The sequence below is a fragment of the Kogia breviceps genome, chromosome 17 (genome assembly GCF_026419965.1).
Source record: "Kogia breviceps isolate mKogBre1 chromosome 17, mKogBre1 haplotype 1, whole genome shotgun sequence".
Classification (NCBI taxonomy): domain Eukaryota; kingdom Metazoa; phylum Chordata; class Mammalia; order Artiodactyla; family Physeteridae; genus Kogia; species Kogia breviceps.
The window spans coordinates 54,527,390-54,541,804 of NC_081326.1; the positions used below are offsets into that span (position 1 = coordinate 54,527,390).

General features: G+C 36.9%; 1 protein-coding gene across 6 annotated transcripts in view; it reads right to left on the reverse strand.

The window, feature by feature from the left end:
- CSMD3 (CUB and Sushi multiple domains 3) overlaps nt 1–1,009 on the reverse strand; it is a 1,102,347-nt gene extending 1,101,338 nt beyond the window's left edge. For all 6 annotated transcript variants that reach the window (XM_059042775.2, XM_067017123.1, XM_067017122.1 and 3 more), the window contains exon 1: nt 542–1,009. In XM_059042775.2, the coding sequence (XP_058898758.1) occupies nt 542–719 (178 nt within the window). In that variant the 5' untranslated portion in view covers nt 720–1,009. The remainder of the gene's footprint in view (nt 1–541) is intronic.
- Nucleotides 1,010–14,415: the final 13,406 nt, after the last annotated feature.

The following is a 14,415-nucleotide window of genomic DNA, read 5'->3' on the forward strand; positions in this document are numbered from 1 at the left end:
AGAGCCCACGTAGAAATAATTCACATATGCACGCGCACACCTTCATGTTGGTGTGAGGGCACCCCTGTGCCCTAATGCATTTAAAATCAGCACATTCCTAACATATTGGTAACTTTCCTACCTGAAAGGGTTAAAAAGCATTTACACGAGACTCTTTAATATAAATATTCCAGCCAAAGCATCAAACACCACTGGTTTGACTAGAAATCAAGGTAATCTTCACCACCAGGAAAAGTCTTGCAGAGGAATTCTGCCTGGATATCCACTAGTTAGAGGGTATACGAACCAACTCACGTATTCGTTTGAGCATACTGCAAGAATATTTATTGAGCACAAGCTCAATCACTGCATTGAACGCCAGATCTGGCAAGCAAAATGCATTTCCTATCTGAGGGGGAAAAAAAGAGCTGTGAATCAACTCCTTCTTCTGTATTATCATGATTATTTTTATCTGTGCAAATTGCAAAGAAGCAACCCCTCTCCGGCGACAAGTCAGCTCACCTCCATCCAAAGCAGAGGGGACCCCCGAAAGCAAACCTACCTTTCACACAAGACACCGTCAATAAGAAGATGAGATTCCAAAACGTAAATCCACTTTGTCTCCCCATTTTCTTCATCAGGATGAAGTCTAGGCGGCCACATTTAGCGCATTTTCTCGTGTCAGGCTCCCGGGGTTTGGATTCCTTCTCTCGGCTTTCCCCTTTGCGGAACCCTTTCATAGTATTCGCGAGCTCCTAATTCCTGCTCCTCAGCCCGGCGCAGCGCAGTTGCCGCTGTTATTGGTGCGCGGTCACAGCTCGAAGTGAATGGTGTTTCTGGGATACCACAGCAACCTTGACGAGGACTCAACCATCTCTCTCCAACGGGGGCACAAAGTCTCTGCTACTCTGGATTCTGTCTTTTCTTGTGCGTTTTTACCCCTCCACCGAAATCTACCTCAATTCTAGCTCGTTATAGCAACCACCAGAAACCACTAGTGAGCCTCTTGAAAAGGCCAGCTCCCCTCTTTGACAAACTCCCCACAATATGTGAAATGAAGGGGTTTGATTTTTTTTTCCCCGAATAGATCAATTCTGCCTGTAAAACAGCCCAAGAAATATTATGTTACTGAGTTCTCCATTGCAGCCTGTGAATACACAAGCATGTTCAAGGAATATTTTAATCGGAGAATCTTTATTGCTTTTAGGGAAACCGTGATGATATATGAATCGGGCTCCATCGATGGCCCTGTCGTTATAATGGGACATGTGTTACTACTGTAGTTGCAGTATATTTCAGGCAGGCGTCTCACATTTATCGTCCTGTGATTTAATTGAAAAAGGGAGATCACCGAGAAGAATTTATTTGTACACACGCACTTACATATTCAAGTGCCTAGATGTAAACCCACAACCGGGTTTTCTGATCATTAGGCAAACCGATTTCATCCTTGACCAGGGCGGAGGTGAGAGGTGGGGAGGGAGTGAGTCTTCTCCTCATTTTCCTCCTCTACCCCATTTTCAGCTGACGTGTGCTGCAGTGAAACTACTTTATCTGGGGTAGTTATCTGGAACAGACCCATTTGTCTTCATTCTAAATCGGTCCCAAATATGTAAATGGGAGGGTTCTTTCAAAATGGAAAACCTATGTATCTATACGTTTGGACCTGGCCGTGCCAGCACACCACTCAAGGGTTAACGTTGTACAGAGGAAGAGTTCTTGCGCCATCTACTGGCCCTCGCTAAGCCTCCCGCTTCTCTTTCACATCTAAAAGGTACCCTATTTCCCTCATCCCAAGGTGTGGGGGAGCTTTGTCCGGACACCAGCGTGTTTTGCTCTTGTATGTCAGTTTTCTAATCTTTTTTTGGTTGGTCCTGGCCCAGGTCTTATAACCCACATGTTCCTTAGACTAGGCGCCTTTCTGGAGATCTGAGCTTTTCGGGAATCTGATACCGTCTCAGGAGGGGGAGGACTGCAGCAATGGTTCTGCAATAGATTGCAAAAGCTTCTGTCTCCATTTGCATGCCGAAGGCTCTCAGGGGGATTAGTATCTATCTATAGGACTTGGTTAAGAGGACTGCCCAATGTGAGTTTGCAGCTTTCCACATTGCTCACAAATGATGGCTCCTGTCCCGTGCACCACACGAGAACCCTGGCCAGCTTTTGTCCCTGGGCTCGATGCGGAGCTGCTAACTCACAAGAGCAAGCCTATTGCATCTGGAGGGAGTTTTACTCTGGGAAGTGGGCACACTGCGAGCGTCAATAGGCGTGCGTGGTGTGTGGGTTCAATCTGCAAGCATAGGAAGGATTCTGAGCTCTCCGGGTACGTAGCATTTTGTGTGAGTCTGATTCTCCCACGGAGTGTGTGTGTGTGTGTGTGTGTGTGTGTACATGGGTGCTATAGTGAAGGGTAAGAGTGCGTGTTTATGGAAATGTTGAGGAGTATGATTTTCTATGTGTAGGTGTTTTCCCAAGTGTGTCCGTGCAGTATATATGCGTGTGCCTGTGTGTATGTTCGTAGGGGGCGAGGGGAGAAGAGAAAGGAGAGAAAGAGAAATTTCTCTTCTGGGTAGGGAGCATTAGCAAGAGTCTAAAGCTGTAAATGCATAACTGACCTCATTAAACTCGGAGAGGTACATTAAGGGCGGTGTGCAGGATACTATTCCTTCCCACCAGTGCTTTCTTTTCTTGTCCGCATATGCAGATTCCAGGGAGTGGGCGACAAGCTTGGGACTAGATGGAAACTGGAAGGATCAACAGTGAAAACGTCATTAGCCTGCTCAGCCACCTAGGTGGCAGCTCTGGCAGTGATTTCAGTCAAGATGTCAGGATGTGTTGCTGCTGCTGTTGCCTTTGCTGGACCTGCAAACAGGTCCTTGGACTTGATGAGGACACTTGACAAAATCCTCCTTACCAGATATGCAGAGCTTAGTCACCTCAACTAATTTCACTTTTTATTAAAAGAAAAAAAATCTTGGGTGTATGTAATCTCTTTGAACACATAGATATATATATCCAGACAAGAGGAATTTACACCCAACAACTTTATTTCTCAAAAGTCAGGAATACTTTTAACAGTAATTATTGTGCAAAAATAAACTTTGACTATGGGACCATCATGACTACTACTAAGATACCAGTGTCTAAAATTTATTGTCAAACATGCTAATCCTATAATCCAATTATCTTCCCCTAAATGAATCCTGCCTATAATTTCAATGTGAAGTTGTTAAAAGATTTATCTGGTAGCACCTAGTACATTGAACAATACTAAAGTTTCTAGTTTTTACAGCTCATAATAAATCACAAGCTATTTTTTGCCTGCAACTTCCAGCTCCTGAGATAGGATGGGAAATTATATTTTAGAGATGTGAAAAGTTAAGGCATGGGGAAATGAAACGGTTTATCCAAAGTCATCATCAGGAGCGCTAACATTTAATCCAGTACAGTCAGTGCTGGATCACACTCTTGTCTTTCATGCTAAACAGCTTCCTCTTCAAGGGAACATTCCCAGAGGTATTCCAGAAACATAATATTATCAGCCAAAATCCTGGATGAGAAATTCCTCAGTTTCTCCAGAAGGAAAAATACAGTGTCTAAATTTGGGTGGAAGAAATAATCTATCTCAGCTGATCTGTAGGAAAGCAGCACAGTTGTACATAGAGTTGTTTAAGGCTGTTAGAAAAAGAAAATTAAAAAATAGCTAACATAATAACAAACATTAAATGCTTACTGTATGCCTGACATTGTATTATATTCACAAGGCATATCGTATTCAGTCTCTGTACAACTTGCTAAGACAAGTATTACAATTATCCTCATTTTATAGGTGAAGAAATTGATACATAAAGAAGTTAACTATCTTGCCTTGCCCGAGGTAATATATTTAAGAGGAAATATGGATCTATGGTGTCCAATTTTTGAGTCAATGTGCTTGCCCACTGTTCTTTCCTATGCTAGCTCCCAAAGATGCTTGTTTTAAAATAGTCTAATGACAAAAATATGATTTTTATAAAAAATGTACCTGTATAACTATAGAAAAGCAAAGATATAAAGTGATTTAAAGGTAATCAAATTATATATATTATATATATAATTTATATGTATAGGTAATGAAATTATGTATATATGTATATACACACACAGAAAAAACATTTTTTTTTTATACTTGCCAGTTACTAAAATTCCCCCCTCTTTTTTTTTAACTTCTTGCAGTCTATTGATCTTCTCACATACAGGTCAAGGGACATAGGGACTTGGTAAGGATCATCAGGCCAATCACAATGATGAAGTACCCTGGAGAGTTCTTAAAAAGAGTTTAGATCAGAAAGGGACAGGTTCTTTAAACTGGAAGTACCAGATTTCCATTCCCTTTCAGTGGCCCCCTCCCAAATACTATGGAATACAATGAAGTTTGATCTTAAAACAAGACTTAGTTGGCACTTAAAAGGGAGAATATAAGCACCTTTAAAAAAATTGCTCCATTTTAAACCAGGTCCTCGATATATATTTACTCTGTTTTAGCATCACAAGGCAATATCACAGAAAAATGATGAATACACTGAGAGAAAAACAACACATAGACTTGGGAAGAGGTTACCTTTAACTTTGAAAAGAATTGCATGTACTTTTGACAGAGTCATGAACTTATAAAGTGTTTTTCTTAATTCATGTCACAGATATACAGGTTTACATGAGGATTACTGTTCAAATTCAGTATTTATTTTGTTATAGAAATGTTCCTGCCTATTAGTGCTGAATGTCAACTGATTGTAGACATACACTTTTTAATTAAAATGCTCAAATTCAAACCTATGGGTCTGTGGGGGAAAAAAATAAAGTAAAAATGGTAATGATTTACAAATAATAAAGCAGGAATTTTCCTTTTTGTTCACAGTTTTCATTTAGAATTTGTTGCCAGGAGAGTAGGATAAAAAGAGGAACTAATTTTCTCATTTTTTCTACTTAAGTGTCCATTCTTGAGTGCATCATATCTGACCCCTCCAACTCCTGCGAAATGAAACATTTTAATGTAAACGTTGAATCTAGAATAATGCTGGAATTCTAATTCAAGTCTGTACATTTCGACTTGCAATAGTCCCTATTTGGTTGAGGAAAAAAAAAAAAAGAGATCTAATATTCATGATCAAGTAAATTTTCTTTAAGCAATCATATTTAAGAAGATAAATTATCAGGTGGATAAAAGTATCTGTCTTGCTGTTAATCAGGAAGCATTGTTGAGAGGTGGAGATGAGCCTCTTGGAAGTGTTGCTAAGTGAGCTTCCTAGGCATCCATTCCTCTTATGTCCTGACTCCTCTTTCAGTTTTATTAATAGTGAGGCTTAACAGGCATTTCAGTCTTTTGCAGCTTTAACCACATTAAGAAAGTCAGAGACTGAATTTCTATGTCACATAAGGGTAATAATAGTGTGTTTTAAACAATGAGAGAACAGAAAAACCTTAAAGCTGAAGGCAGTATCTATTGCTGTATCCAGACAAAAAAAAATCATACTTTGACTCCAAAAAAACTTATTTTTGACATGAGCCACATTTATAAGTTTAGTACATTAACATTCAAATTTTTAAACTGATGCTTTCTTAAATATAGACAATATAAATATAATATCTAGATAGTTTAATATAAACTATCTGAGCACATTTCCTTAAAGGAAAAGAACCATGGTAAATAGTTGGGGAACATGTAAGTAATGATCCTAAAAGAAAAAAGATAAGAATTGAGAGAATGTTTAAACAAAGTTCTGTTTGTCTTGAGGATAATTTCACTTTCCTGCTAACCGTGGGCCTTAATATCACTTAACTTGTCTCTGTGTAAAGGAATAGAAATAAAAAGTTAAGCAAAAGTTATCTTTGCTGAACAATCATGGTAATCCAGATCTCTTCTTTTCATAAGTAATAAAGTTGTTCTGCTGACAAGCTTTGAATAAATCTGAGTTCCCAGTGTAGCAGATCTTTTTACCATCATCTCTTTAACTCTAATATAGTTATGTGGTATCAACCTCAAATGCACTTGAGAATGCATAAATATTTAGAGAATATAAATCAAATGGCTGGATTTCAAAAGATACCAAATCTATCATCATTACTATCAAAATGCTGCATATTTGATTTCATGCCTTGAAGTTATCTGCCAATAAACTCATTATTATCTCCTAAAATGTTTGACTTTTTGATCATCTATATATTATTGGCTAATATTCAAAATTGATTATAATTTCTTGATGTAAATGCATATGTTCAAATATTCAGAGTTCAGTAAAACCACTAATACATTTTATTTTGCATTTTGCTAGTCTATTGTAGATTAGGTAACATGTATGAGGCCTTCTTTATATTTTGTTTCACTTATCTACTTAAACATCAGTTTTATGAAATTTTGCTGAGAAATCTAAGCTTAGAAGTAAACAATTCTAAAACTGAAAGTTAATTCTGGAAAGGTGCAAGCTTTAAATTATATTTGATCATAATCCTAGAAGCCCCAACCAAGCAAAACACAGCCTAGAGGTAAAAGGCAAGTGTGTCACCTGTGCTTGAAATCTCCTTTCACAAGATAGTGAAGTGGTTTTGCTGGTGATAAAGCAGAATTTGTTAACTTTTTATAAATATAATTGTGACGTTATTTTTCCTAAATACTTATAAACTTTAATTAGAGGAACCATTAATAATAGAACTGTTGGAGGTTTCACAAATTTGAAGTCCATAATCCATATATGTGGTTACATGTGCTAGTGTCTGAACCATATTGAAGGTATGAATATTCACTACTGCATAATTTGACCCAGTGTTTAAACTTCCCAAATGATCACAAACAATTCTGTTATTTCATTGATTTTTCAAATTTATCTAAAATTAACAAATGTTGAAATATTTCCCAGAATAAGAGTACAGGAAGCCGAACAACATAAGCATTCTTTCTTCAGAGGAAGATAACTGTGACCTTGACTTAGAAGGATCATTTTGGTCACAGAACGAAGGAAAATCAATGCAGCTGATTCTGGTTTGGCTACACATAATCCAATTTGGATTGTAAGTACAAATATCTGTCCCATCTGGACAGGGATCAATTTCATCCTTACTCTTTGTGCAGCAAGTATCATTTTCATCTCTGTGTTCATTCATTTATTTAAGAAGTCATTTTGAGCTCCTACTACAAGGAAACAAAAACAAGATTCACACATTATTTTCAAGGAGCTTACAGTGTAATAGAAGGGATAGAATATATTCTTAGGTAACAGTAGTGAATGTCAATATAGTTCAACCATTTTAAGAGAGATGCTTATAAAACACCAAGATTGTGGGAGATTATTTATAGCTGGGGGAAATGGAGAAAACTTCAAGCAAAGTATATACCTTTGAGCCATTCTAGAATTATCCAGAGATGTTTGGCAAAAAAAATATATTGGTGGAGAGCTATTTTCCAGAAATATTATAAGCAAGTTAGAAACTCTATAAGGATTTGGTCAATTTGGTTAAGTGATGAAGACATGGCAGATGAGGCCAGAAAGGTAAAATGAGCCAGGGAGAGGTGGGAATTAGGAGACAATTAAGTGTCCTTGCAAATATCTTCTACATTTCCTTTCTCTTTAGTAGGCCATAATATTTGGTCAGTTCAAGTAAACCTCCAGTGGCACATTTTTAAAACAACTCAGTCAGTGGATCGTTTCACTGAATAAGCAAATCAATTTGTTTTGGCATTTTGTATACAGAGGTTTATAGAAAGAATGAAGTTAACCTTTCAAGTTGATTGAAGTCATCAGGCATTTATTAGAAACATACTAATAAGATTCAATAATTATTAAATAATATAATTAATATTAATATAGCACATAGTAAATAAAATATGTAATATATACTGGTAATATTAATAAATATATAGTATAAATAAGTAGGTAGATCTGGGATATTTTTGTGTCTGGTTAAGTATATTAACACTATGAACAAATACTATATTTGCAAATGCATAGAGAAGTTACTTCATTATCCAGTATATGAATACCAACCTGAATTTTGGGAGATTTCACATGTCTAGAATGGGCAATGAATCTAGTGCATGACATAAGATTCTAAATATATAAATACAATACCAGCAGCATCTCTAAGGAGGTTAAGCTATCCAACAGTTACAATGTGATTATCACTCAGTTTGTCCATTTCAGTTTTTTAGAGTGTGCTTACCCTGGGACAAATAAAATCTTGATCCTTATTCTTCCCAATACCTTTGCTCTTTTCCTAAATCACACAAACAAGCAAAACATAGTCAAAGCCAACAATGATGACAGAACAATAAAAAAGCAAACAAATAAACAACTCTTCCTGGTTAGAAATCTTGTACATTCAGTGATCAGAAAAGAGTGGGGAAAAGGAATATGGTGCATCTAATTTTTATATGACACACCATTTTTAAATTTTTACCTCTTCCTTTTCAAAGCAAAAACAATAAGATAAATGCTATTCTGAATCTGAAGCAGTTACAGTAATGCCTATTAGATTAAAAAAAACTGAGATTGAAAATGCCTTTAGGGTAAGAAAGCTATCACTTAGTGATAACAGAATGAGCCTTAATTTTTCATCTGTAAAATGGGATAACTGTTTACTTCACACATTTTAAGTTAACATTCTCAAGAGGTATGTTTCTAGAAGAAGTTACCGTATACCATTATCACTCCCTACCATTTCATAATACCTCTAATGGGTTGAATAGTGCACCCCCCCAAAAAATAATATTTCCAATTCCTGACCCCTGGAACCTGTGAATGTAAACTTATTTTTTAAAAAGAGTCTTTGCAGATGGACGTAACTAAGATAAAGATCTTGAAATGAGATCATCCTGGATTTAGGGTGAACCCTAAACCCAATGGCAAGTGTCCTTAAAAAAGAAGAGAGAGAGAAATGGGACACAAAGTCACAGAGGAAAAACTGATGCAAAAAAGAAGGAATTGGAGTAATGAGTTTACAATCCACGGAAGGCCAGAGTGCTGGCAGTCACTAGGAGCTAGGAGAGAGGCATGGAATGAATTCTCCCTCAGAACCTCAGGAAGGAATCTATCCTACTGACATCTTTTTTCACTGTTGTGGCCTCTCCCGTTGCGGAGCACGGGCTCCGGATGCACAGACTCAGCGGCCATGGCTCACGGGCCCAGCTGCTCTGCGGTATGTGGGATCTTCCCGGACCGGGGCACGAACCCGTGTCCCCTGCATCGGCAGGCAGATTCTCAACCACTGCGCCACCAGGGAAGCCCTCCTACTGACATCTTGATTTCAAATTCTAAATGTTGTTTTAAGGCAACAAGTTTCTAGTAATTTGTTTTCACAGCCCTAGGAAATTAATACTGTACCCAAGACAGCCCTAGGAAATTAATACTGTACCCAAGACAGCCAATGACATTGGTTTTAGGAACATGGTTAGTGGATTCCAGTTTGATCTCTGATATCTGCACCCCTGACCCCTGACAAAGGCTCTTCTTCCTATCCCCACCCTAGGTGGGAGCATTCTTTACTGAAACATTTTGAGACCTCCATAAGTTTTCACTCATTAATATTCCTTTATTTCAAAATACTGATGTATTCTTATGACTATCACCTCTTTTAGAATGAGTTGTTCATAAATATTTGTGTGTGATCTAGAGCTCTGAAGCCCCAGCTTGAGCTCAAGTTATGTACATTTTGTTCTGTTCCTAACATCTCAGGCACAGTGCAGCTCATATTGCACTCATCCTCTTCCGTATTCTCCTCCCTCCCCAAATTTGCTTCTTCTGATTGAACTTCTCTGTAATTGTTCCCATTTTCATCCCAACTACTCAGAGTTAAAACCTCATTTTTTACACCTCTCTCTTCCTTATGTCTGTGGTAGAGTCAAACACTAATATCTGAAAATGCCTCCTTTATATTAGACTCCACTAAGTTCCTTTCCATTTTATTGCCATCATGTGAGCTCAGGTACTAATTATCTCATGCATATGTTATTGCAAGGACCTACTAGTTACACTGGCTTGCAGCTTCTGCTTCATTCTGTCATGCACTGAGTATGATCATTTCATCATGGCTCTTACCTTTTCAAACAATCTGCATGTTGTTCCATTATCATTATCTTCAGGATAAATTGACGGTATTAAATCTCATAGTCAAGACCATTCAGGGATGTTTCCTCCTTCTAGTGAGTCAGTTCTAATCAGCGCGCACTCCAAATGTGTTTGCATTCTGCATCTGAGTCTTAGTTGATATTGCTCTCTTGGATTTTAATACTTACTTATTTTTTATTTGCCTGTCCAAATTCCAAATTTCAATGCTGAGTTCAGGTCTTATTTTCTTTAAGCATATACGTATTGTCTATATGGATTCTATTCTGACATTTATACTCCTTTACTTTTACTTTGTTATTTATAGTTTATGAATTTACAAATGTATTGAAACATGTTAGGATTTGTTTCAAATGTATCTTTAAAAGGTCCACAATAAACACTTTTATACTATACACTTTAATCACTTTAATACATGTTTGATGAATGCCTAGATTATATTTTGACTATGTAACTCTGAGTTTATTCTTTATTTAATTTATGGAAACATTGGTGTGTGTATGTATATATGCGTGTAGGTGTATATATGCTTATGAAAGAGAGAGGAAGTAGAGGCAATGCACGCAGTGCAAAGAAAGCAGGGAAGGGAAAGAAGGGTTGTGTCCACTAACATTAATTATAATAAAAGGTTTGATAACTAATGCCAGAAATTCTACTCTCTGATTTCCTCCTTGGCTCTGAGACACTCCAATTTCCCATGCAAAAGCAGTTCTGTCTGTTTGGCAGATTGTTTGAGCTGGAATTAAATGTGCACAGCTGGTACCATCTGCTGCAAATTCTTTAATTCTTGTTATCTCTTAAACAGCTTTTGGTTTTGTTTTATTCATAATTCATTTATGGAGGATGAGGAAGACCTATGGGGTCTTAATATTGTTTAAGGGATGTATTGCTGATTCTCAGTAAACTATAGTAGACTCTGGTTGATCAATATCATTATGTATCTACCTACCTTTACTGATGACTAGATTATATTTGATTTAAAACCAAGGTTGGTTTTAGGTAGTCAGGTAGAATAATTTCTTAAGATTATATATCATGATGATAATGTTTCAAATATTTTTCCTATTTTGTACCATTTTTCTTTTTAAAAAATAAATTTATTTATTTTATTTATTTATGTTTGGCTGCATTGGGTCTTCATTGCTGCACGTGGGCTTTCTCTAGTTGCAGTGAGCTGGGGCTACTCTTGGTTGCGGTGCACAGGCTTCTCATTGCGGTGGCTTCTCTTCTTGCAGAGCAGGGGCTCTAGGCGTACGGGCTTCAGTAGTTGCAACACATGGGCTCAGTAGTTGTGTCTTGCGGGCTCTAGAGCGCAGGCTCAGTAATTGTGGCACGTGGGCCTTGTTGCTCCATGGCATGTGGAATCTTCCAGGACCAGGGCTCGAACCCGTGTCCTCTGTATTGGCAGGCGGATTCTTAACCACTGTGCCACCAGGGAAGCCCTGTACCATTTTTCTTTAATTTGTTTTCTCACTTATTTTACAATTGAAGTCTAGAACTTTTGAATCATAATTTCCTAGCCAGTAGACAAAATCAGAAACCTAGAATTTGTGCCTGTTTCCTCTCTTTTCCTCACTTCTTTCTTATTCTGTGTTCTTAATATCTCTAAAATCAGTGTCTTCCTATGAATTTCATCATAACTGATTTTCTGCAGGCCCTCAACACTTCACATCCCAGCCCAGTTCAATGCATTCTCTACTGAGGTCTTAGATTGATCTTTCTGATACATAATTCAGTTCATTTTATACTCTCTTACTTAAAATTCCTCAGTGTCTACGTATGTCCTTCAAATTATTTGAAAAATATGTGCATTTCTACCAGTTACTGCTGCTCCCTTTTCCTGACATTTGCTCCCTCATTTTTGTTCCCATTTTGCATGGAAAACTCCAGGATAGGCTTCAAACTAAATCAGGTGATTTTTTTTTTCCTTTTTGCAGAATTCATTTATTTTTCTCATTGGTTTGAGCAAAATGACCTTATGTGTTCTGGTAGGAACTTGTGCATAATCCTGTTGGAATATTTATCATAATATATCATCATTTTTACCTATTTTATTCAAGTTTGTGGTCCTAATGAACAGTGTCTTCTTTTATTTCCTCCAAAACTTCAAATACTAGTCCAGTGCCCTTCAATATTAGACATTTGATAAATTATTGATTGGATGAATGAATGATTGAAAAACAAGATCTGTAGTGAAATTCGCAGGAAAAAATTCAATTCATAGTGGGCAAGTAGAAGTCCCTTATATGAACGTGAGAAAGTAAATTTTATCTGGAAATATACACATGAACACATATTAAAAATACCTTTGTTCTCATTTTGTGTTGAAATTATTCTCAAGTAATTTGACTCTAATTGATTAAAGGTCTTTAGCACATTTAATCAGTGGAAATCAGGGCAGCCAAGGCAGCAACTTGGGCTTCTTGGGTCTAAATTTAGTTTAGTATTGACAGAATTCATGCTGATTGGTTCTCTTTACTTGCTGCTCTGCACAGAGGCAAGCAACTGGCTTTTCCTTTAGTCTGACATTTGTCCGATCTGGCATGGATAAGATACACTATGCTTAGGGTATCCTGTCCAAATGCAGAAAAAAAAAAATATGAGGAGGCTTGATCAGGGCACTAAATTGTACATGTGTCTATTCTAAGTATTTAAAAACATAGAACATGTAAGGAGAAAATATGCAGGCAAATACAGCAAGTTTTCTGGTGTTGTGGAATTCATGTTGAAAACCTTCCTATTTATGGCTTTTTGAGATGCTTTCTGGTCACTCTGCAAAATACTAGAGAAAGATGTTATGACAGTATCACTGTTTCCTAGCAGATCATGATTTTGTGTTAATCAAATTCTGATAATGTTGAACAGTTTTCTCTCTGGAAGTAGCAACTGGAGTTTTCTGTGCCATGAACAGGTGAATTTTTAAGATTTTAGTGTCCATCAAAATGACCTGATGCCCTACTGAATCAAAAGGGATATAGCAGACCCCTCCATTTTCAACACGCTTCTTTATAGTAGAGGTTAAAGAGGATAGTGAATTTCACATGGGTCAGTTTTCCCAGGAAAGAGAAAAGGCACCCCACCTAAGTCTAGCCAAACAAGCTTTTGGGTGCCATAGGCTGTTTAGTAAATGGGAAAACTGGTGAAAAAAAATTAAATGCAAGAAAAAAAGCATACCTACTGTTATAATTACTTTGTGCGATTTGTATAAAAAAGCTAATTTTTCCTCAATACAAATTAAAAAATTGTATTCTTGAATGATGTTATAATATCTGGAAATCACACTAATCAGCTAACACAGAGAGACCCTGGGACAGCTGAAGCAGGAAGGGCCAGGGGGAAAGAGCACGCTGTTAATTTGTTGATAAGTAAGTGAAGCTGCCGCTCAAATAAACAGTTTTGCATCAATTATTTGGTGATATTTATATAAATTGCATGCAGAAGAATCCTGAAATTGAGTCTTCATACACATAGAAAAGGTGAATATTTAAGACACCTGTAAATGTTTATTTTCTTTTCTCTTTGCAGAGCAAACCAATTATTAATTCAGGAGTTTTAATTCAAAACCTATTGATATTTACATCATTTGAAAATATCTCAATGTATTAATTTATTAGAAAATTAATGCATATAGAATGCTAGAAGTACACTGACTTCTAATCATTGAATGTAAATGTTGTGTAGTTGTGCAGCTCTATCAATTTCTAGTATTTTATAGATCATGTACCCAATTTTGACATGATGACTTTTCAATATTGTACACATATCATGTCAATAATGCAATTATTTTTTCCAGGGATTCATAACTCTGGGAGAAAACTTTTTCTGAATCACAGAATTTTCCAATTATCTGAGAGTATCATTATTTATGTATTGTTGAGACCAATTATTTTGAATAGAAACTGCTCCAAAATGTAGCGCACACTTTCTATATTTAAAAAATTGTGTTAAAAAATGTCACGAAGAGCCTAGGGGTAGGATGGCAATAAAACACAGACCTACTAAAGCATGGACTTGAGGATATGGGGAGGGGGAAGGGTAAGCTGTGACAAAGTGAGAGAGTGGCATGGACATATATACACTACCAAACATACGGTGGATAGCTAGTGGGAAGCAGCCACATGGCACAGGGACATCAGCTCCGTGCTTTGTGACCACCTAGAGGGGTGGGATAGGGAGGGTGGGAGGCAGGGAGAAGCAAGAGGGAAGAGATATGGGAACATATGTATATGTATAACTGATTCACTTTGTTGTAAAGCAGAAACTAACACACCATTGTAAAGCAATTATACTCAAATAAAGATGTTAAAAAAAAAAAGAAAAAAATTGTGTTGATGACTCAAAC